Source organism: Seriola aureovittata, chromosome 1 (assembly GCF_021018895.1).
Source record: "Seriola aureovittata isolate HTS-2021-v1 ecotype China chromosome 1, ASM2101889v1, whole genome shotgun sequence".
Classification (NCBI taxonomy): Eukaryota; Metazoa; Chordata; class Actinopteri; order Carangiformes; family Carangidae; genus Seriola; species Seriola aureovittata.
Genome location: NC_079364.1, coordinates 14,973,121 through 14,993,830, shown reverse-complemented (window position 1 = coordinate 14,993,830; position 20,710 = coordinate 14,973,121). Strand labels below are relative to the sequence as shown.

Sequence of the window (20,710 nt, the reverse complement as noted above, 5' to 3'; positions counted from 1 at the left end):
AAAATGAATTACACCAATACGTACATTACCCAACTGGCTGAAGGTTAATACCCTATGAACCTTAGATTTACATACTGAAGTGGAATTTGTAGTTTTGTTTAGACAATGAATTTTATTTATTAATGCTCCCTTTCCTCCTCAGCTCACACCCAGAGGCTGTTGAAACTGCAGTCCATCCTTCGTCGGGCCCCTAGCTACCGCACACTGGAGCTGCAGCTCATTGAGTGGCAGGAGAGAGAGCTCTTTGAGTATTTTGTGGTCGTTTCACTAAAAAAGAAACCCAGCAAAAACTCCTATTCCCCAGAGGTTACCTACCAGTTCCCCAAGGTAAAAGCATGAAAGTCATAACTGAATCCTGCTGCGAATCCTCTCACCATTTACACCTGACATAACATGAATCCTCAGTGACTGAATTATTTTCACGTGGGGCAAAAAGTCCATGTGGCAGTGCATTTAAGGACCTCACCATTGGTTTAAGTGTTTTAGCTGTTTTCTTATGCTCATGATAGTCAGAGCTGCATTATTATCAGTGTTGAAAGCCTCTGATAGCAGGAACTGATTTTAAAAAAACACTTGCTGTAGTGTGTTAATCTGTCCAGGTGACTGCGACAAAGATGCAAAGACAGTAGCATTTAAAACTTGTTTGACATAGTTAATATTGTCTGGACAATTGGAGGTGATGATGGAGATGAACTGTTGATTTTCAGTTTTCACAAGCAAATGTAATCCAGTTAAGTCATATTTAGACAGTCTGTAAGATGGACGGATAAAGCTTGTTAGAACAAGAGCTCATTATGTATTACAGGATTTTCAGAGGTTTACCACTGTGAGCTTTTAGTCAGGGATTCCTGCAGAAGTGTGTATGCTGGAAATCATGTTGCATTAGTGTTTGCTTTTAAAATAGAAATTAATATTTCTGTGAGCTTTTCACACATGATTGTGCAGGTTGTCTACAATTTCATTTTGTACGGGCAATTAAGATTTATAACATAGAGCCTGGGGAGTCTTGGGAGTCTGTTTACAGTTAAAAATGACCAGAATCCATTTATGTGGCAGAGACGTGTTGTTATTTATTGTTATTTAACTTTTGGTTCAGCAGACGTGTCCCCTGGGAGAGTGGTACATCTCAGCCAGCCAGGGGAAACACTCTGTTGTTGAGTTAATGAGGACTGGAGGGGGCAAAGGTTTAACCTTGTATGGGAGAAATGATAGTCTGGTCATTTACTGGTCAGACTCACATTCATGTGGATCTGGAAAAAGAAGGACAGAGTTATCTGAAAGAGAAGAAGCTGACTGAAACGCCTCTTCTCTCCTCTCACAGCTAGAGAGGCCCACCAAGCAGATGCGGGAGGCAGAACAGAGGCTCAAAGCCATTCCTCAGTTCTGTTTCCCAGATGCAAAAGACTGGAGTCCCGTCTCTGAGTACAACAGGTATGACCAACAATCCTCTGTGTACAGTGTCAACTCTTTATAACTAAGTGGTCTATTAACGGTGGACTCCTGCAATTACACATTCAAGGTTGGGGAACTCGTGAGAGGCCTGGTTAAAAAATATAGTATAGTCAAATCAAAATAGCGAAGGCCAAGATATCTTTACTTTTAGTCCCTAGAATGAATCAGAAAACACAGGATTTATCCTACACTTCCCATGAAGCAAACCATATCATTAAGGTTGTTTTCTCTGTTCTCAGTTCTCTGACTTCTGATTTTCCATTCAACCTTTTGTGATCACATCACATGGTATCAGTTGTTGGCAGATATGTAAATTAAGGTTTAGAGGGAACATATATTTATTGTCATAGTTAACAGAAATAACTACTGTCCAAAACTGAATTTTTTGAGACTGTGTTATCATTAATAATTTATCAACACGGCTTATCATTGTGATTATCTTTCAAACACCTCCACCCTTGTTGCTGGCATGTAGGATAAAATCTTTCATAAATTGTGCCAGACCCAACAGAAATTCTGTGCCTTATGTTTTTTATTCTAATATGTTGACTGCACGTGTGTGTGCCTTTGTGTCCATTCTCATGTGTACACATTTGTTTTTTGCTGCAGCGAGACCTTCTCCTTCATGCTGACGGGAGAGGACGGCAGCAGGAGGTTTGGGTACTGCAGACGCCTGCTGGTAAGCCACTGGTTAACTGTCCATCCTCTGCTCCCTGTTCACACCCTGCTGAGCCCTGTTTGTTGTGACTGAGTTTTTTATGTGACCATGTGATACTGTTTCCCTGTGGAGCATGACCATCCACTGTGGCAGCAGGAAAGAGATCATATTGACAAAAAAGGGGGGGAAACCTTGTGTTAAAGGTTATTTATGGTTTATGTATAGTTTTCTTTTTTTTTTTTTAAAAAAGGCACACACAACATCCACTCACTCATAATTATAGCAGCTGATCAGCATGATGGTCCGGGGACCTGTCATCCTTTTGTTGTTGTTCAAGTTTGCCCAGGAAATACCTATGGCTAGCAGCAGTAACAGAAACATCTGGAATAACAAACATTCACACCACATTGCTAACAGAGATTTTATTGTTTAATTTTCAATATATAAATCTGTCTTTTTAAATATATTTTGAATTTGATATAAATGGACCTCAGAGAAACAAATTAACAAATGTATCTCAGAGGGAAGTAACCAAATACTATTCAAACAGAGTTGATACTGCAAACATTTGATAGTCGTCATAAAGTGAATAAGAATATAATAAAAGTATTGAAAATGAAAGCTAGGATTGACTCATTCAATTTAACAAGAGTTTCTCAGGAGAGGCATGACAAAGACAAACCATGAAAAATCCAAACTTTGTCATTGTGGAGCATTTCGTCTTCATAATGAGGCCGGAGAGTGCTTTGAAGTATTTTGTTGAGTTTCCCATTTAGCCTGTGGGTAGAGGGCATGACTATGTGGGATTCTGTGAAATGTGGTGGTGATTTTGTTTGCCATTTGGCATTTCAGAGTATGTTTACAGTACTACAGTGTGTATAGGAGTGTCTTCACCACTGTGCGTGTATGTGTATGTGTATGTGTATGTGCTGGTTTACAGCTGGATGTCTTTGACCAGACGTTTTTTTTTTTTAACTCTGCTGCTCTCATGCTTCGTCTGCTCTGTTGATCTGAGATTCATCTTGATAGAAGCAGATTTTAATGAAGGAAGAGGAAGAGGTGAGCTGCTCTCCTGCAGTAACTTTGTTTCCTCCCTGCTGTCTGTCCAGCAGTTGGCAGTAACTGAGCATTCCTGAGGACTTGAATCAAGCACCACATAGTTGATTTAATCATCCATTTGGAAAAGCGGAGGAGAAACAAGAGGAGAAAATTGTATACCTAATATGGACAAGTGGATTGGCGTTTCTTGAGAGCTTGTGTTCATTTGTGTGTGTGTGTGTGTTTGAGTGTCTGTGCGCCTGGTGTCTGGAAGCACATAATAGTCTATGAGAGTATAGAGGAAGGTAGATACGATCAGCAGGGGCAGATAAACCACCTGTGTTTAGGAAGTCGCTATCCACATCAAAGACTTTCACCTCAGATGACAGACTAGATTCAGTGCTGCATCTACAGCATTTAAACAACTTATCTATATATGATATTATCATGGACAGTCCCTTCTGAAGATTTGTTTTTAAATAAATTGAATTTAGAGTATTATTCAGCCTGTGAAAAGAAATGTGCGATCGCTTACTAAAGCCTGAAAAAACTTTGGGAACGCAGAACGCAGGATCCACTGACTTGGGGGCTTTACTTATATTTTGGCATCTACAGCTTCAATTTTGACAATTTTTTTCTAATCTGTCTCTTGTGAGGCCCCCAAATATATGGGATTGCAATGTTATATTGCTGGACTACCCCTTTAAGTGCGTTTATGGTCCGTTTTCAGAACATCTGTGAATGTACAGACAATATCTCTTCATCAAGTCTATTAACACCAGTGTCCAATGAGTCTCTGTGGATTTGCTTTACAGCCGACTGGGAAAGGACCTCGCCTTCCAGAGGTGTACTGCGTCATCAGTAGGCTTGGCTGTTTTGACTTGTTCTCCACGGTGAGTTCAGTCTTGTCCTCAAACCACGCACGCACACACACACACACACACACACACACACACACACACGCGCACACACACACACGTAGATAGGCAGCTACAGCCAGCTAGTGTGGTGTTGTAGCTGTGGTTAACCCGTCTCACAGCTGAAGTAAATGACTTTCAGCAGGCTTCTGCTGAATGCCTGTTCATTGGTAAATCTTATTCCAGTGTGTTTTTATTTTATTTTAACTTTCTGATTTCCCAGAGCAAATGTTTCCTTCGCTTTTGTCTCACTGTCTAACATGAAGCAGATCCGTCACTCTGTTTGACTTTTTCGGCCTTATCTGATTTCTTTATTAATTCAAAGTGAGTGAATCCAGACTGTAGAAGCAAAGTGGCTGCTGTAAGACAATATTAAAATAAAATAACATGGGAGATTTCAAAGACAGAGTGCATGCGGTATGTCCTGTATTCATGGTTTAATAACGGGGGCCTTGTGAGGTTTTTCAGTCTGCCAGCAAGCTGTGATCAAAGGCTGTGCAAAAGTTTGGTGAAATATGAAAGACCTTAAAACTAAAAGAAATCTGAAATGTGAATTCAGTAGCTGAGTTAAAGCAGAATAACTGTGCCATGTAGATGAAGTAATTTTACACTGTAGCTAAAGCTGCTTTTTTATGAATTTGTTAACAAATTAAGTGCGAAATGGTTTGTCTGGTTTTGCATCATATGACATTTTAGGACCTTCAGCAGATGCAAGAGAACGTCTCAAATGTCTTCATCTTGACAACAGTACAGCAACAAACCTGAGATGAAACATGAAATAGAAACAAAATAAATATTGATTCTTAAAGGTGCTTTCATGGTAAATGGGAGGGGATGGCAGTGATTGATTTCAGTGGGAGTTGTGTGTGAGAGAGAGACAGACAGACAGACAAACAGAGAGTTGAAGGGAGCGAGAGAGGTGATATCATATGACAAGAAATTCTCCAATCAGCTCTGCAGACAGGAGGCAGCTTGGACCAAAACAGGCAGACAGGCACACTGGGTGGAATTTTCCAATCACACAGGCATGGAAAGACATTCATCTGCTATTTTTCAAAACAGAAAATGAATACTGAGTTCCAGACAATTGCCAATACTCAAACACATAACAGTATGTTTCCATTAATTGTCGCCATGGTCAATAACCTTGATGACTGTGCACTTTTTTGCCTTGCTTGGCTATTCATTCAACTTAGATAAAACTCCTAGGCTCCTTTCATATTAGCAGATTTCTAGAGAGACTTGTGCCGTGTTGATGTTAAAACTGGTTTAAATATATTTAGGAAACTGTGCTCTTCCCTTCCGCGTTCAGATCCTGGATGAGGTAGAGAGACGGAGAGGCATCTCAGCTGCCCTGGTCTATCCCTTCATGAGGAGTCTAATGGAGTCGCCCTTCCCTGCACCAGGGAAGATTATCAAAGTGAAGACCTTCCTGCCTGGTGCAGGAAATGAGGTCAGAACTGCTAACAAAGCAGAACACAGCTGCTTTCTCTTTCACTTCAATTATGCCCAAATAATTGGTCCAAATAATTTTCATATACGGTTGTGTGAAATATAATCTTCTTAGTTAATAAGATCCGCAAACTGTGATGACTTAAATTTCACATTTTTTGTGGTCATTCAGGTCATCGAGCTGAGGCGGCCCACCGACTCCAGACTGGAGCATGTGGACTTTGACAGTCTGTTCAGATGTCTCAGCGTACGGCAGGTGATACGAGTCTTTGCCTCGCTGCTGCTGGAGCGCAGAGTCATCTTTGTGGCTGATAAACTCAGGTGAGGCTCCATGATTAGTCTTTCCTTCTGCAGTTGGACCATCATCTCCAAAATTTCATTTAAATTAAAGAGAGCCATGTAATTTGCCTCCTTGCAATATCCACCTATTTGATTTCTGTCACAAGGGTGTTTGAACCCTTGTATGTATTTTATAATAACATAGCCATATACAGGAAAAGATACCATGGGATAGATAATTTCCTGCAGTTTTGTCATGTCAACCATGTTTAAATTAATTGATATTACTCATGGAGCACTATGATAGACGGACAACCCAAACAAGTAGACCACCTCTCAGCCGATGTGAGCTGCTCTTTGTTTTTAATACAAACAACAAAGATAAAAGATTTAGATGGTCAAATTACATATTTGGGTCCTTTACTTGAGCTCCAGTGACGTCAAACTTTTATGACCTGTATTGTATTTGTCATGGCACATGGTTTTTGTTTTCCACGCTTCCTGGTCATCCGAAATTGAGAAATATCTCTTCCAAAAAAACATTTCACAGACTGCCAGCTTGTCTCCATGTGTCCTTCAGCTTGTCCGTGGCACAATTACCGCATTTGTTCTCACACTCACAGGCACATAACAGTAGCATAATGATGTTTTGTCAGTGTTTGTGTGTGCGGAAATCTTTGATTATTATGTATTAATTAGTATCAGAAAGTCAGGCAACAGGCCAGTCAGCCAGCTGACAGTTTGATACCAGGAGAAAAGTGGGTCACAGTAATGAGAGTCACTACCAGAGGAGAATCGGGTGGGTCTGATAAGATGCAAAGAGTCTCAAAGGACTCAGTGTCCCAGTCTGTCCTCTTGTTACAGAAAAGAGAGGCGTACTTTTAGAATATTGGAAGCAAGGGTGGAGTGGGAGGAGATTCGAGTAGAGAAGTAATCTCTCCATGTATCAGAGCCCAGTTTAAACAAACATCAGTGGGGGCAGTGACTGTGAGGGGAAAGAATGCACTTCCTGTGTCCGCGACTCTGCCCTCTATGATCTGTGGCTCAACTGTCACCGTTTGACTTATGATGGCACGTTCACTCCCTACGTATGAGTGGCACTCTCTGTGTCCCTGGAGAAAATCAGCCTAATCTGCTCATTACCAGAGGTGATAACATCGAGGAGTCATTGGGTGGGAATCATGAATTACAATATTATCATGATATATTGCCCAGTAACAGACAATTATGAGAGTTTGTGATATCTTGCAGAGCAATCATTTATGATGCATCTTAATATCTGTGTACCTGAAGAAATAAACATACATCTAAAGGGGTGGAATAGTCATTTAGAAAACAAGGTTCAGTCCCATAGTATATCATTCACTGCATTATGAAATGCTTTGGGTTTTACGACAAAATTTTGAATAACAAAGTGAATTCTCATGGTTCCCAGAAGATGAATCCTATTGACTTTGGCGATCCTCTGACTTTCCCCACCATGATGTTGATGTTGGGGGTTTTGAGTGAAATGTCTCAACAACTATTGGATGGATTGTCATTAAATGTTGTGCAGAAGTTCACGCATGATTTTTAATAACTTTGGTGATCCCTTCACTTTTCACTCAGCGCCATCATCAGGTCAATATTTCACTCTGTCCATTACTTTGGTCTACGACCAAATATCAGCAAAACTAATGACATTCCTTAGTAACTACTTTAGCGCTGGTTAGCATCTGTTAGCATGCAAACATGCTAAGCCAAGATGATGAACACGGTAAACATTATACTTACTAAACATTGACATTGTCATTGTGAGCCATCATTCAAATTTAAATTGCCAAATGTTAACTTACTGTGAAGCAAAACATAATTTAAAATGTTACAGAAAACTGAAATAACTACAAAGAAAGAAAATGACAAATGTGAGTTCTATAATTTTGTGGCTTAAATATACAGTCTCCTTGACTGATGCCTCTTACTGTATGATCTGTTCAAACTGTGTGTGTGTGTGTGTGTGTGTGTGTGTGTGTGTGTGTGTGTGTGTGTGTGTGTATAGATTTTAAATGTGCAAGCATCCATGCGTGCATGCAGAGCTGTGTTTTGGTTGCTTCTGAAAACAGTGACAGGGCCTCACTGCAGCATTAATGACTTCTATGATAAAAGGGCTGCTCCCTCTGGGGCTGTGGTACATAATCCATTCCCAAAATACCTCTTCAGCAGAACATGATGCATGCTTCTTTCCCTTAAAATGTACAGTAGATCCAATACAAACAGGAACCACAAGGAAACGCCATGTTAGGCAATAGTTCTCTGTGGGGTCCTCCGTCGCTTGTTTCTTTGGCATGTTGCGTTCACTTAACTCTTGTGATATTACACTGAAACCATTGTTGTTTTTTCCAGAGCGGTTGTTGCTTCTACATGAAAGTCTGCACAGACAATTTCTTTTAAGTGGTCATTCACGATCCGATGCCTGTAATAACAAGTTGGATGCCTAATCAGATAAATTCATCATCAACTATGTCACTCTATAATTGTTTAACTCAATTGACCTGCAGATGCTGAATGAGTTTTGTCAGTGTTGCAGACTTATGTAAACAACCTCGGTCAGTCCTCAGGCTAGAGTTGAGGATGGTTGCCAAATTGTATGTGCATGTCTGGATTTATCTTTTGGCATGGCAGTGAAATACTCCTACAGTCAAAGTGTTACTGCATATTGGATCTAGATGACTTTCCCTGCTGTGCTACTCCATTGTTAAGATTAGAAAGACAAAAAAATCCTCATGCCTTCCTTTGCATAAATCCAATAAACTGTGCAAATGAAAAATGCTTGTTTAACTTACAATTTGAACTATCCATAACTGCCAGTTCTTCAACACAAAAGACAGAAATCTCTCCTACTACAGTATACTGATAATGCACTTAAAGGAAAAATAAGCTTCATCATATCTTGAATATGACGTGTTTCCTCAATGACTGTTACCTGTTTTCTTCACCTTTTCTTCCTTCTCAAAAATCTGCCCATCTCGTTCATGTCATTCTGTCCGTCAGATTCTTACACCTTTAGATAAGTTGCACTTTTTCCCCTCATGCAGCCTGCCTACAATGGTTCTGTGCCTCCCTCTGTTTGGGAACCAAAGGGTTAAGATTATTGGATCCTAGCGATCTTCCCTGTGTTATTTTTAATTTGATTTAGCAGTTTCCAATAATATTTAATTGCCTTGTTACAGTAAGTTGGTGTCTCACATATCGACTGAAGAGGTAAAGGAGAAGAAAAAAGAATATAATGAAAGATGAGAAGTCTATGTTTGAGAGGAAGAGAGAGGGGAAGAGTGGAAAGGGAGGAGACTGTAGACGGAAACTAAACAATGGCTACTGAAGGCTTTTTTCATAGCCACGGTAAATGAATCAAGCTCACTCCATGGTAGAGCAGGCTGCTTGAGTTTCACTCTCCGGTGTCTCCTTACTGCAAATTTAAAACTAGTTATTAAACAACATGATGAAAAAGTACAATGTATGTTGAGTATGTGTTGTCCTGTTTAGTTTTTGTAATAATCCAGTGTCTGAAAGTGAGTTGGAGGCATTTAGAGTACCAACACCTTTTGCAGATGCAATCTTATGAGCAACGGTCACTGTGATCCTGTGACAGACAGAATTATTGCCACTGCTGCTGGCAGTTTTCTAATCAACACGTATGGTAGCTCAGTCATCTCATTTAGACACTTTCTCTAACACGCTCTGCCGAGCTGGCACGAAGACAAAACCGCTTTTAACAACTTAACCGGTTTCCCATGTGGTACTTGGCTCTGAGATAGAGTGAAATCGACACACTGTAAACATGTGAAATGTTTCTGTTTTTTAAAGAGTCGAAAAAACCTTGGCCATTACTAGAGCCTCACCAGCTGATTTTCACATCAGTGTCTCACTCGTGAATGTTTACACCCACATGTAGACACACATATACACAAACACCTGCACACATTCATCTGCTCTCTAGACAGCCTTGATCAAACTCAGACGCTATTGTGGATTTAATAAGAACATGTATAGAGTTTCCCATCAGGAAGCCATTTCTCATTGTAAAATGGCTTCTGCTGTTGCCTTCTGTGGAGCTGGAGAGCCGAGACTGAGAGCCGGTGGCTGGAGATGCTTATAGACAGGAAGTGAGGAAAAACCATTTGGGGACTGAGGGAACAGCGAACACTCTGCTAGCGTATTGAAGTACACCATGTGTAGTTTGTCATAGAAATCCTATAGGTCTCTGTGTATTCTGCTGCCCCTTTATATGATTTCTAGGTGTTATTTTGAGCTTGGGAGGAGCTTTCACAGTGGAGAATGGTTTTGTAGAGCTTTGCAGCACAGCTGGTGTCTGACAGCTGTGGTTCAGTCTCGTCCTCTTTGTCCTCCGTCTGTGGAATCAGTCTTAGCCACGCCAGGACTGGTAGACACAGTGCAGTACTTTAGTAGAGCCGTGAAGCATGTGGTGGTACAGGCTTCTGTCTCCCGCCCTCTTTCTTTCTCAAACACTGAGATTTTCCCTCCCCCTCTGGGCTTCACAGACTAAGCCTCTCGATCCCATGTTTCCTGGAGTATCTGCCAGTTCTGCCTCACACACACTCTATACCAGACCTACGAGAGCTAATATGTCAGGATTAGCTCCCAAACCTCAACACATAACAGCCCTGCTCAGACCTCACCTTTGCAGAACTGGTTCCTGTCTCTTTTCCTGAGAGTGGAACCATAAATTTATGTGACTTTTGTATGTGTAATCAAATTGAAATCAATCAAATGAATCTTAGTTTATGCTTGTGTGGTGTCATTTCTATTTTCCAACCAATCCACACACAGCTTTGGGTTTCAGTAAGGATCTGTCAAAACCATCTGTGTTAGTTAAAATGCCACACAAACCAAACAGGGGATCAGCTTTCTCTTCATTTACTAATAAGCTCAAAGTAAAGCTGAGGCTGTTGGGAAAGTCATTAGTTTTGCAGGTATTTTGTCATAAACCAAATTATTAAACAAACAAATTATGGCAAGCCATCCAGCAGTTGCTAATATATTTCCGTTTGGACCAAAGTGATGGACCGACCAACTGACACATCAACATGGCCATCCCAAGAGCCACTGTGTGGCTAAAAACCACCGTACAACATAATCCAATTTCATACAACCACTTTGCAACCTCTATACTTATCTTCATATACAAACCCAAAACAATGAAACTTCACCAAATTCAGAAGAGAAAGCTGTTTCCCTCTGCTGATGCTGTGCAATCAAAATCTCCCATTCATCTCACCTTTTTTTTTATGACACGTGTACGGTGTGGGGGTCTGAAGTTTTGGTCTGAATCTAAAAGGGAATGTCCCTTTCTCTTTCCAGAGTTGAGTGGCAACCTCTGGTAGTGCAGAGTGTTTTCATTGCAAGTTCATCTTCTCCCAAGAGTGTGCGGTTGGGGAATGAATGTAATTGATCCTTTTGGTATCAGTGGTGTGTAGGGCCACGTGTAGCCTGTGGCGAAGGTTTTCTGAGATCTGTGCCCCATCACTCCCTGTTGGAACTCGTCAGACCCGGGAGACGGGATCTGGTAGGAATTATCAACCCCTCCTCAGGCAAATGGAAATCAGACCGGCCAAAGCAAAGCTGCAAGTGCTTCATGTTATGAGTGAACTGGAAAAGACCTAAAAAGACTGAATGCTGTGGTTATCGTAGCCTTCGGATTTTCACTGGTGTAATCCTGTTTTACCCTGTCAAGAAAACACATTTTAATCATGGGCAATTTGACTCATGGGGAAGTGAAGATGAAAAGGCCTGTGGCAAACATGTAACCTGAAAGAATATTGTGGAAAAGTCTGTGGGACTTTATCATTTGCCTCAGCACTTATGATTATGGTACTGATCTCAGTTCTCTGTACATTACTCCAGAATTTAACCGGTAAAGTTTCTGTGGGCTGAAACACAGTGTGAAAGAGGTCACATAAAAGGGAGTAACTTCTGTTTACTTGGATGTTCTGTCTGCTGTTGATGACAACGACCGCGAGAAACATTCCTCATTAAAAGTGTGTGTATCTCAAGTGGGGTGCGTTTGCATACCATGTTTGATCCCTGGTCTTGTTCTTGATCCATACTGATTTAGTGCTCGTTTGTATGTGTTTGTGTGTGTGTGTGTGTGTGTGTGTGTGTGTGTGTGTGTGTGTGTGTGTGTGTGTGTGTGTGTGTGTGTGTGTGTGTTTGATTGGACCCACAGTTTATTTTCACTCTCTTTGTGTACATGGACCGGACAGTATGTAGAGGACAGAGGGGAGGAGGGTCAGCCACTGTCAACAAGCGACGGATCGTGAGAAAGACAGGCTGCTATTTGTGATCTCGATGTTATACCACAGCTGTCGAAGTTAAACCGAATTGGTTCTTTTTGGTATTGCGTCAACAAGCCTCCAGCTTAACTATAGCAACATGTCAGAGTCACGCCACCCCTGTAGACAGGGTAGAGTAATGTCACAATAATGCATTTTATTGGACTCACCCTTCATCATTGTGGTTTTTAGTAGCTGGAGTTAAACTCTGAAGTGGGGGAACAGATAAAAGAATTCATTTGCCCAAGAAGTAGTTGTGTTTGTCAGTCAAAGACGTGTCTGCTGGATCCTGCTGTCCCTCACATGAGCCGCAGGAAGAACAAAGTGTCAAAGCCAGTGGTACATAGCTGAGCTGTTACGCCTCATATAAAAGTAACTTTCAGGGAAAAGAGGATCAAATAGTCAAATAACTTGGGGAAAGAGCTTAGAGATGGAAATACAGTTTGTACTCTTACGGTTCAGTACGTAGCCCAGTTAAACATTTTGAAAAAGCAAATTTTATATTTTTCTGCTTTTACAGAAGTTCAGTAGGTAGTACTTGTAGGAAAATATACCACACAACCCACCATCCCCCTTTCAGCCTTGGATAATAAAGTTTTTCATTATCTACTGAAACATCTGCCCTGTTTTGACCGTGTTTGGTTTAATCTGGTGTGGCCTCTGCAGGGCGTTGTTCTGTTGGTGTGAAGGTGATTGATGGTGTGTTGTTTTTCTTTTCTTTTTTTTTTTTTGCCGCTCATCATCAGTACCCTGTCCAGCTGCATGCTCGCAGTGGTTGCGCTGCTCTACCCCTTCTCCTGGCAACACACCTTCATCCCCGTGTTACCAGCATCCATGTTGGATATCGTCTGCTGTCCCACTCCCTTCCTGGTGGGGCTGCTGTCCAGTTCAATGCCTAAACTCAAAGAGTTGCCTGTAGAAGAGGTGAGTACAACATCTCTGGATTTTCTCTGACTGTCTGCCTCTGGCTCCAGACTCTGAATTATACATTATAGATGTCCCTGATTGTTCTGTCTCTGTCTCTTTATTCTTGTCTTTCTCTGATTGAAGCCTGTCTCTTGGAATAGTGGATATTAGTGTCTTGGCTGATATATTACAACAATACAGATTCATTTTAATTTATGAATTGAGCGACTGTGTCTGTTTGACCTCGTTTGCCTCTGGTCTTAATATGATAGAGAACCAGCCAGGTGACTTCCAACCAAAAGAGAGGATTCAAAACTACGGCCACATTTCTAGACAGGACCAGAGCAACTTAAAGCTGCATTAATTGTTTGGCTTTTTTTTTTTTTTTGGCCAGTTGGGGACAGTAGAACAAGCTGTGAAAACAACACTGACATATTATCACCTTATGAAGTCGTTATGGTCAGCAATCATTTATTTACACAGTTTGCTTCAACAATTAGTGGATTACTCAAATTAGTTGAGTTTGAGTAATGTTTTCGACAAAAAAATAAAACTTCACTTATCCCTGCTTCTCAAATATAAATATTTAACATGTTTGGGGTTTGGACTGTTGGATCAGACAATACAAAACATTACAAGTCACGGTGGGTTTAGGGAGCTTTTGATGGACATTGTTTATGATTTGATAACACTTGAACACTCTAGTTTTGGCTCCCAATAAATATTTTGTCATTAGAAGCCCAGTGAAGCATGGTCCTTAACTATGTAGCTGTTTTGCTCATTGAAGTTATTACGGCTTTGTTTTGTCTCAGCAATGACAACATGTTCACATACTGTACCTCTCACACTGAGAGGTGATTTGTATGAAAAGACCCTGTCAGTCACAGTTAATACTGAACTGTCAATGGGCTGTCAGCAGCATCTCCTGTCAGCTTACGTTACTCTTCCTGTTGCTGACTGACTCGTGAAAATGTTGTGAAAATGTGTGAAAGATCTTTTTTTTTTATTAGTTCTGAAGAATGATATGCTCCTCTTTCTTTTTCTCAGGCTTTAATGGTTGACCTTGGAACTGACCGATTCATCCGACAGGTTAGTCCACGAGTTTATGAATCAAAGTAAAAACTCACCTTAAAGAGTGACAAGACTTTCTTGAGTCACTTGCTTTAAAAACATCAATGGGCATTTCATCCTTTTACCTAATCAGGTAAAAAATGCAGGAAAAAGCCATTCAAAATAAATAAAAATAAAAGAAATAATCATTGGGGAAACTGTAATGGAGCCACAAGCAGAAAAAACAAATATGTCTGTTGGTGAGGTATGGTTTTTAATTTTTATTTAACTTTTTGTGATGAAACCATTGAAATGTTAACCTGTGACATGCTAATATGTAGCATAACAGTAAGTCAGCAAACTGTCTTACAATGTCTCACTAAAGCTTTGTAACTAAAGCTAGCAAACATTAGGTTGAGTGAGGTTGAGTGTTATTGTTTATGAATTCAACTTTTCATTTGTAAGAGGAAGACAGTTTTTACTTATTTCAGAAGTTACATGGTCTCGTTTTAAACATGGTTGTAAAACATGTGGTTCGTTCACTAAATCTGAGCCTTTGAAAGTTACTCTCCAAACACTGTTGTTTATCACTGGTGACTGCAATGTTTTTGATTGTTTATAGATGGATGACGAGGCCTCTCTGTTGCCGCGGAAACTTCAAGCGGCTCTTGAGCAAGCGCTGGAGCAGAGGAATGACATCATCAATCAGGACTCTGACAGCGAGTCAGACGAAGGTGAATAAGTGACAAGTCATCTCTCCCGATCAAGACATATGTTTTTTAATTTCTGATGAGAGCAACGTCTGTAGCAGAACATGTTCAGTCCGTGTCTCTATGAAACTCACTGGGAAATCACGTCTTCTGTACAGACTTCCCATGTCAGTGAGTCACAAAGGCTCGCCTCAGAGGTGATAACAGGGTTTCTGATGATGAAAGGTAGGAGTTGAGCTGACTGGTGGCAAATTATGCTTAATTTTTCATGTGTTTCACAGGCTGTTTATTATTCAAGTAATGTCAAGGTAAAACAAAGCTGAAACAACCACAAGTTGTACAATTACATGAAGACAAAAAAATATAACAGTCAGACACACTATGTCAAAGTGTTTTTTTTCTTTTAGGTTTTGCAAAGTTGCATCTATAGGATAGTATCTGCATATATGTATATACCTCCCACAAGGTCTAGTGGTTAGGATTCCTAGTTTTCACCCAGGTGGTCTGGGTTCAACTCCTGGTTTGGAAACTGGGTGTTTATGGAGGTTTACCCCAAGGGGATCAATAATAGGTTTAGTGTGTTGTAAAGTTACAAAGTGCTTCACAGCTCAAGAATATGGACACTCAACAGATAATTATAAATAAAACCTTATTTGTTTCATTTCATTGCATTAATAAGTGACAGACCTTGTGTGTGTGCTTTCCACCAACAGTTAACACTGCCTGTGGTTGTGTTACATCTGCATGTCAGTCACAACTTGTTCTCACTAATGTGCCAACCAAAGCAAGACACACTGCAACCTAGTCTGTTACACGAGAGGAAAGATTGAGCTTTACTTTACTGCTGTACACAACAGTTACACTTCTTGAGGTATCTTTTTGTCTTTAGACAGTGTGCCAGACCTACGAGCTGCTCATGATGCCTAATGTTTACTGTACAAAACAAGTAATATGCCGGGTCAAGGACTGTAATTCATCAAGGGAGTGAGAAATGTCCTTGGCCTGACGGTTACAGTTGTGGTTGTGCCGGTCTTGAGGTTTTCTTTTTCTTTTTTTTTTACCTTTCACTGAGTGTCTTAATGTTTTGTTCTGGGCAGATTTCTTTTTCACCTAGTCCCTTCAGCTTCAGCTCAGACTCTGACTCTTACTCAGAGATTTTAATCAGAAACTTCAGTGTTGTAACATTCACGGTACAACTCTTGTCTCTAGCCATGAAGCTCTGTGCCTCTGTAAGCTTGCTCAGATTTTCCAACAGCTCTAGTCTAGTTCTATACTTTTGCCATACTTTGACAGCATCAATGTAAGAGCAATAGAAGTAATAAAGTGGCAACCACATTATTATTATGTCATATTATGTAGTTAATTTTATTCAGTTGATATGACCGAGAGTTATGGGATAGGGTCTCGAATCTCCACACAGTTAACAATAGCTGTGGGTAAATTTATGACTCAGTGAGGGTTTAGCCAAACCATGTATTCTTCTTCAATATGACCCTGACAATTTGGCTATTTCTATGGAACATGCCACACAGTGTGACGTGTCAGTTTTATCACTTTATTTGAGATACTGATCTAAGTAATGTGAATAACTGAACTGTGATTAATCCCTTCTCCTTTGTGTCTACAGAGTATAACTCCTTGAACAGCCTGGTGTCAGAGGCCTTCATCCGCTTCTTTCTGGAGACCATCGGCCATTACTCCCTGTTTATCACTCAGAATGAGCGCGGAGAACGCCTTTTCCAAAGAGAGCCCTTCCGCAAGTCAGTGGCGTCTAAAAGCATCCGTCGTTTCCTTGGTGTCTTCATGGAGTCTCAGATGTTTGCAGGGTTCATTCAGGATCGAGAGTTGAGGAAGACCCGGGCTAAAGGTAGACTGTCATTCCTAGAGTGTCAGTTGTTTCTATGAATGTCCTTTTTTTTCCTTAAAAGTTTTGATGAAACGTTTGTGCACTACTCTACATTGATTTCTACTTCTGTACTTTTACTACTCTTTGTTCAGCAGAAGATACTGTACTGATACTGACCTCTTGTGGCTGAAAGTTTCCATTAGCAGATTTTCTCACCACTTCACTGTTCCTCCAGGTCTGTTTGAGCAGAGGGTGGATCAGTATCTGGAGGAGCTACCAGACACAGAGCAGAGTGGAGTCAACAAGTTCCTTAAAGGCCTTGGTGAGTTCTGCAGCAGACATTCAATGCTGTCTTCAGATTCCAGGAGTTTCAAAGTTTTAACAAGTTTTAAGATTGTGTTGCATGCATCCCTTTAAGAAAAATTACAAATATTTCTTCTGTAGCTTTGTTGAACATTCTAACACAACAAGATTAGATCACGTCACACTTACAAGTTACAGTTGTCTTGCCAGAGGGAGCTGCACACCAACTTCTACAAAGTTTCAATCGCTGCTGCTCATCTCCTCAGTCCAGATTTTAACTCATAAATGATAGAAGTAATCAGGGTCCTAATAAGTCTGTCCATATTAATACTGGTCAAAAATGTGTTTTTCATATTTTTACTTCACTTCAACTTTGACACTTGAAGGCTGTTTTCAAATTCATCTGCTGGAGAGGGAAAGCCTTTCTGTGCGCACCTGAAATCTCAGGTCACTGCTACATATGGACAGGATTGTGCGGAAACTTGAATCCTCCAACACAATTTGCATATATAGATGGTTAAGGAGCAGATGTGATATTAAGAATTTAACATAGGTTACCAAACCTTTTTGCGGAAAAAACATGTTCAACACAAATTATTGTGCAAAGCCGGGTATTTTTTGTCTTTAAACATTTCTGTAGGGGATATTTAAAATTTTATCAGAAAGCCACACACTTAAGCAGATATTCAGATTCTTAAATAACCTTAATTAAATTTATCCTATGCATTTTACATGATTTAATGGATTTCTTTTAACTGTTTTTAGGGAATAAAATGAAGTTTCTCCACAAAAAGAACTGAAGGGAAGGCTTCCTGAAGATCTAATGTCTCACATCTCTGCATCATGACGATTCTCACCTTTTTGTCTTAAGCCAAGATTTTTTTTTAAATGTAAACATGTACATATTATTTCACTGTAAACTGGCTGTGATACTCTTCAGTGTATGTTCATAATATCTTATGAGATAGTGATAGCAGGACGGTACACAATGAGTGAGCTGTAGAGTAACCACTGATGTCCAGGCGTGCTTGTGAAGAGTGTTATCAGAATGTGTGAGTGTATGCGACTTATATGGGCATAGATGTACAGTTCATATGTATTCATTTTGCATTATTTCACTACAGTGTTGTCCTCTGTTTAAGGAGTGTAAAACCTATTCGAAAACTGTACATGCACCAAGACAATGAAGAAAATGATTGTAACTCTTCATAGAGTCTTTTGCAATCTTTTATTAAAAATGGTAATTAAAATGCTTCAAATGCCTGATTGTACAGTATTATGTTTACTAATAACATACATGTTAAATATTTTACTTATTAAGTGTTGGTTAAATGTTATTCGACTCATCCGCTGTCATATTTTTAAAAAACATTTTTTTACACCAAGACTTTCGGTCATATCAACCCAAAAGACCTGTTATCAATAACAATCAGATTAACAGATCAGATCAGAAGTACTCCACAACCATTAGTGCTTTGTTTCCCAAAAACAAGGACCAAACCGTTCAGATATCACTTTTGGAGACAGTAATACATAATTCACATTTTTGCCAGATGATATAAAATGATATAAAATCACCTCTTTTTACATCTCACATCTCAATGACAGCTTCCCCCAAAGCAATGTGCTGGGAGAAGCTGGCATGATCCCAAAAGGCACAGTTAGTCTAGCACCAGCTACCACATGTTGCTGGTAACCTAATTACGTCTGCACACATCACTCTGGTGGCTGTCAGTGCCATGCTGTTATCGGCTCTCCTAACTGAGAGGCTCACTGTTGATTCCAGCCGCCATATTACTTTTCCCCTGCTTGTGGCCTTAACAGCAGTTATAGGTGACATTTAATGTAAAGTAACAGTTGCATATTAGGTGTAAAGCCACATCCATTGGAGAAGAAGTATTCTGACCCTTGAATAAAAGTAGTGAGACAACACCATAATAATAAACCATTATAAGTAAAATCCTGCATTCAAAATTTAACTTAAATTAAAAGTAAAAATACTTATACATAATGGTCTCTTTCAGACTGGTATATATTTATATACCAGCAACTTTCAGTGGACTTGCATTGTGAGAATACATATGCTGTTACTGATGAATTGAGGTAACAATTCAGAGTGAATTAACTATAAACTACCAGAATTAGATGCTGAAGTTTTGTCTGTTGTAATGCATAACAGTACAGCACAGTTCATTACGTGTAACTGGCTGAGGCTAAACAAACTCCTCTCTATATGTACATATTGCTGTGTGGTTTAATCTAACAAGTTGCGTTTTTGAAGGAGATTTGTGTGTAAAATCTTAATCTGGAAAGTAACAAGTAAACAAAGCTGTCACATAAAAGTGCATTTGAGTAAGTTCAGTAACCGAGTACATTACTCAGATTCTGTACTCACGTGCAATTTCGAAGTATTTACTTGAAATACTTTAATCTACCACACCATATATGATATATTAACAATAACATAATGTATACACAGTATACACAGTACAATTATATTAGACTGATGGGAACCATTCTGCTGGATGAAAGCTTGTATTTTTGATTATTTAAGTACACAGTGTGCACCGCTCATTTTTTACCAATAAGGAAGAATTTTCACATCGTGTTGTTATTTTTATTTAGATAAAGCCTTTGGGTACTTATGACCTCACGGGGCGACAGTGATGTTACCCACAATGCCATTCTATTAAACTTTAGAAAGATAATCGTCATACTACCGCTTTGAGAAACGTCAGAAGTATTGCATGAGAACGAACATAAAATCTCACGATTAACTGCGAGACTTGGAATCTCCAAAATTTTGGCTGGTCCTAAGAGCGACATCCGATGGGGAGGATCGACACTCGGAGACGCACGGGTCAAGGTAACAGAAAAAAAAAAACTCTTTGGACAGACACACGCAGCTGCACACCTGACTGACAGGGCCGACACAAGTTGAGTTTCTCGTCTGACAGTCTCGTTTCCAGCGGACAGAAAACAGCACTCTCGCATCCTCACACACGCTTACACTGATGTTTACCTGGCAGGATGTTTTACATGAGCTGTGCACTTCACCAGCGCAATTATTTTTGTACACAAACACAGCTCCCGGACTCTCCGTACACCAAACTATCTGTGTGCTGACTTTGGGTTTTGCGGGCTGCCCTCTTGTTGTGTTGTGGATTGCACCATGATGCCATGATAGGGGCGTAATCTCATGCGCACTTTCTAAAAAATAGTCTCACGCTCAGTGATGCGCTGGAGGTGAGGCTGCCAATGCAGAGGCAGGCGGAGAGGATGCGGGGGCAGGTGGTACTCTGCAGTTTGACTGACATGCTTGTTATTAAGCGAGGATGCGTTCATAAAGTGCTGTCAGACTGACACATTCAAGAACAGATGGAACAGGTAGCCAAACGTGTAACATGCCATAAAGAAATTACTCCAATTCCCGAATTCCCACAGCTTAATACAGCGAGTAATAAAACTCAACTGTATGGGTCTATTCGTTTATAATGGTAGTTTTCCTATGACTTTAGAATAATACTCAGACAGGGGTTTATTGAACAATTATTACACTGATATCTGCAGTTTATCCTTAATACCAAGCCAAGAATACCATATCTGTAAAAAAAAAAAAAAAAAAAAAAAAAAAATCAGAAGAACCTCAGTTGGTGTTGTGTCTATGTGTGAGGTTAAAGCTCCCCTTCATAAACTTCTAGGGGAGTTTTTTTTTTAATCTACATCAAGGATCTTTACTGATTTGTGATTTTGGGCCATAAATTATGTCT

The 20,710-nt window shown here is 40.0% G+C and overlaps 2 protein-coding genes across 5 annotated transcripts in view; both read left to right on the top strand.

The window, feature by feature from the left end:
• Positions 1–18,203, top strand: part of dennd2b (DENN domain containing 2B) — a 44,830-nt gene extending 26,627 nt beyond the window's left edge. For both annotated transcript variants that reach the window (XM_056374543.1, XM_056374534.1), the window contains exons 9-20: positions 143–327; positions 1,322–1,431; positions 2,062–2,131; positions 3,964–4,041; positions 5,378–5,518; positions 5,690–5,838; positions 12,872–13,049; positions 14,079–14,120; positions 14,704–14,815; positions 16,419–16,658; positions 16,873–16,959; positions 17,706–18,203. In XM_056374543.1, coding sequence (XP_056230518.1) covers positions 143–327; positions 1,322–1,431; positions 2,062–2,131; positions 3,964–4,041; positions 5,378–5,518; positions 5,690–5,838; positions 12,872–13,049; positions 14,079–14,120; positions 14,704–14,815; positions 16,419–16,658; positions 16,873–16,959; positions 17,706–17,740 — 1,427 coding nt within the window. In that variant the 3' untranslated portion in view covers positions 17,741–18,203. The remainder of the gene's footprint in view (positions 1–142; positions 328–1,321; positions 1,432–2,061; positions 2,132–3,963; positions 4,042–5,377; positions 5,519–5,689; positions 5,839–12,871; positions 13,050–14,078; positions 14,121–14,703; positions 14,816–16,418; positions 16,659–16,872; positions 16,960–17,705) is intronic.
• A 1,453-nt stretch (positions 18,204–19,656) lies between these two features.
• trim66 (tripartite motif containing 66) overlaps positions 19,657–20,710 on the top strand; it is a 42,947-nt gene continuing 41,893 nt past the window's right edge. For 2 of the 3 annotated variants that reach the window (XM_056372380.1, XM_056372363.1), the window contains exon 1: positions 19,657–19,806. The gene's annotated coding sequence lies outside the window, so the exon portion shown is untranslated. The remainder of the gene's footprint in view (positions 19,807–20,710) is intronic. The other variant, XM_056372373.1, reaches the window with a different exon arrangement.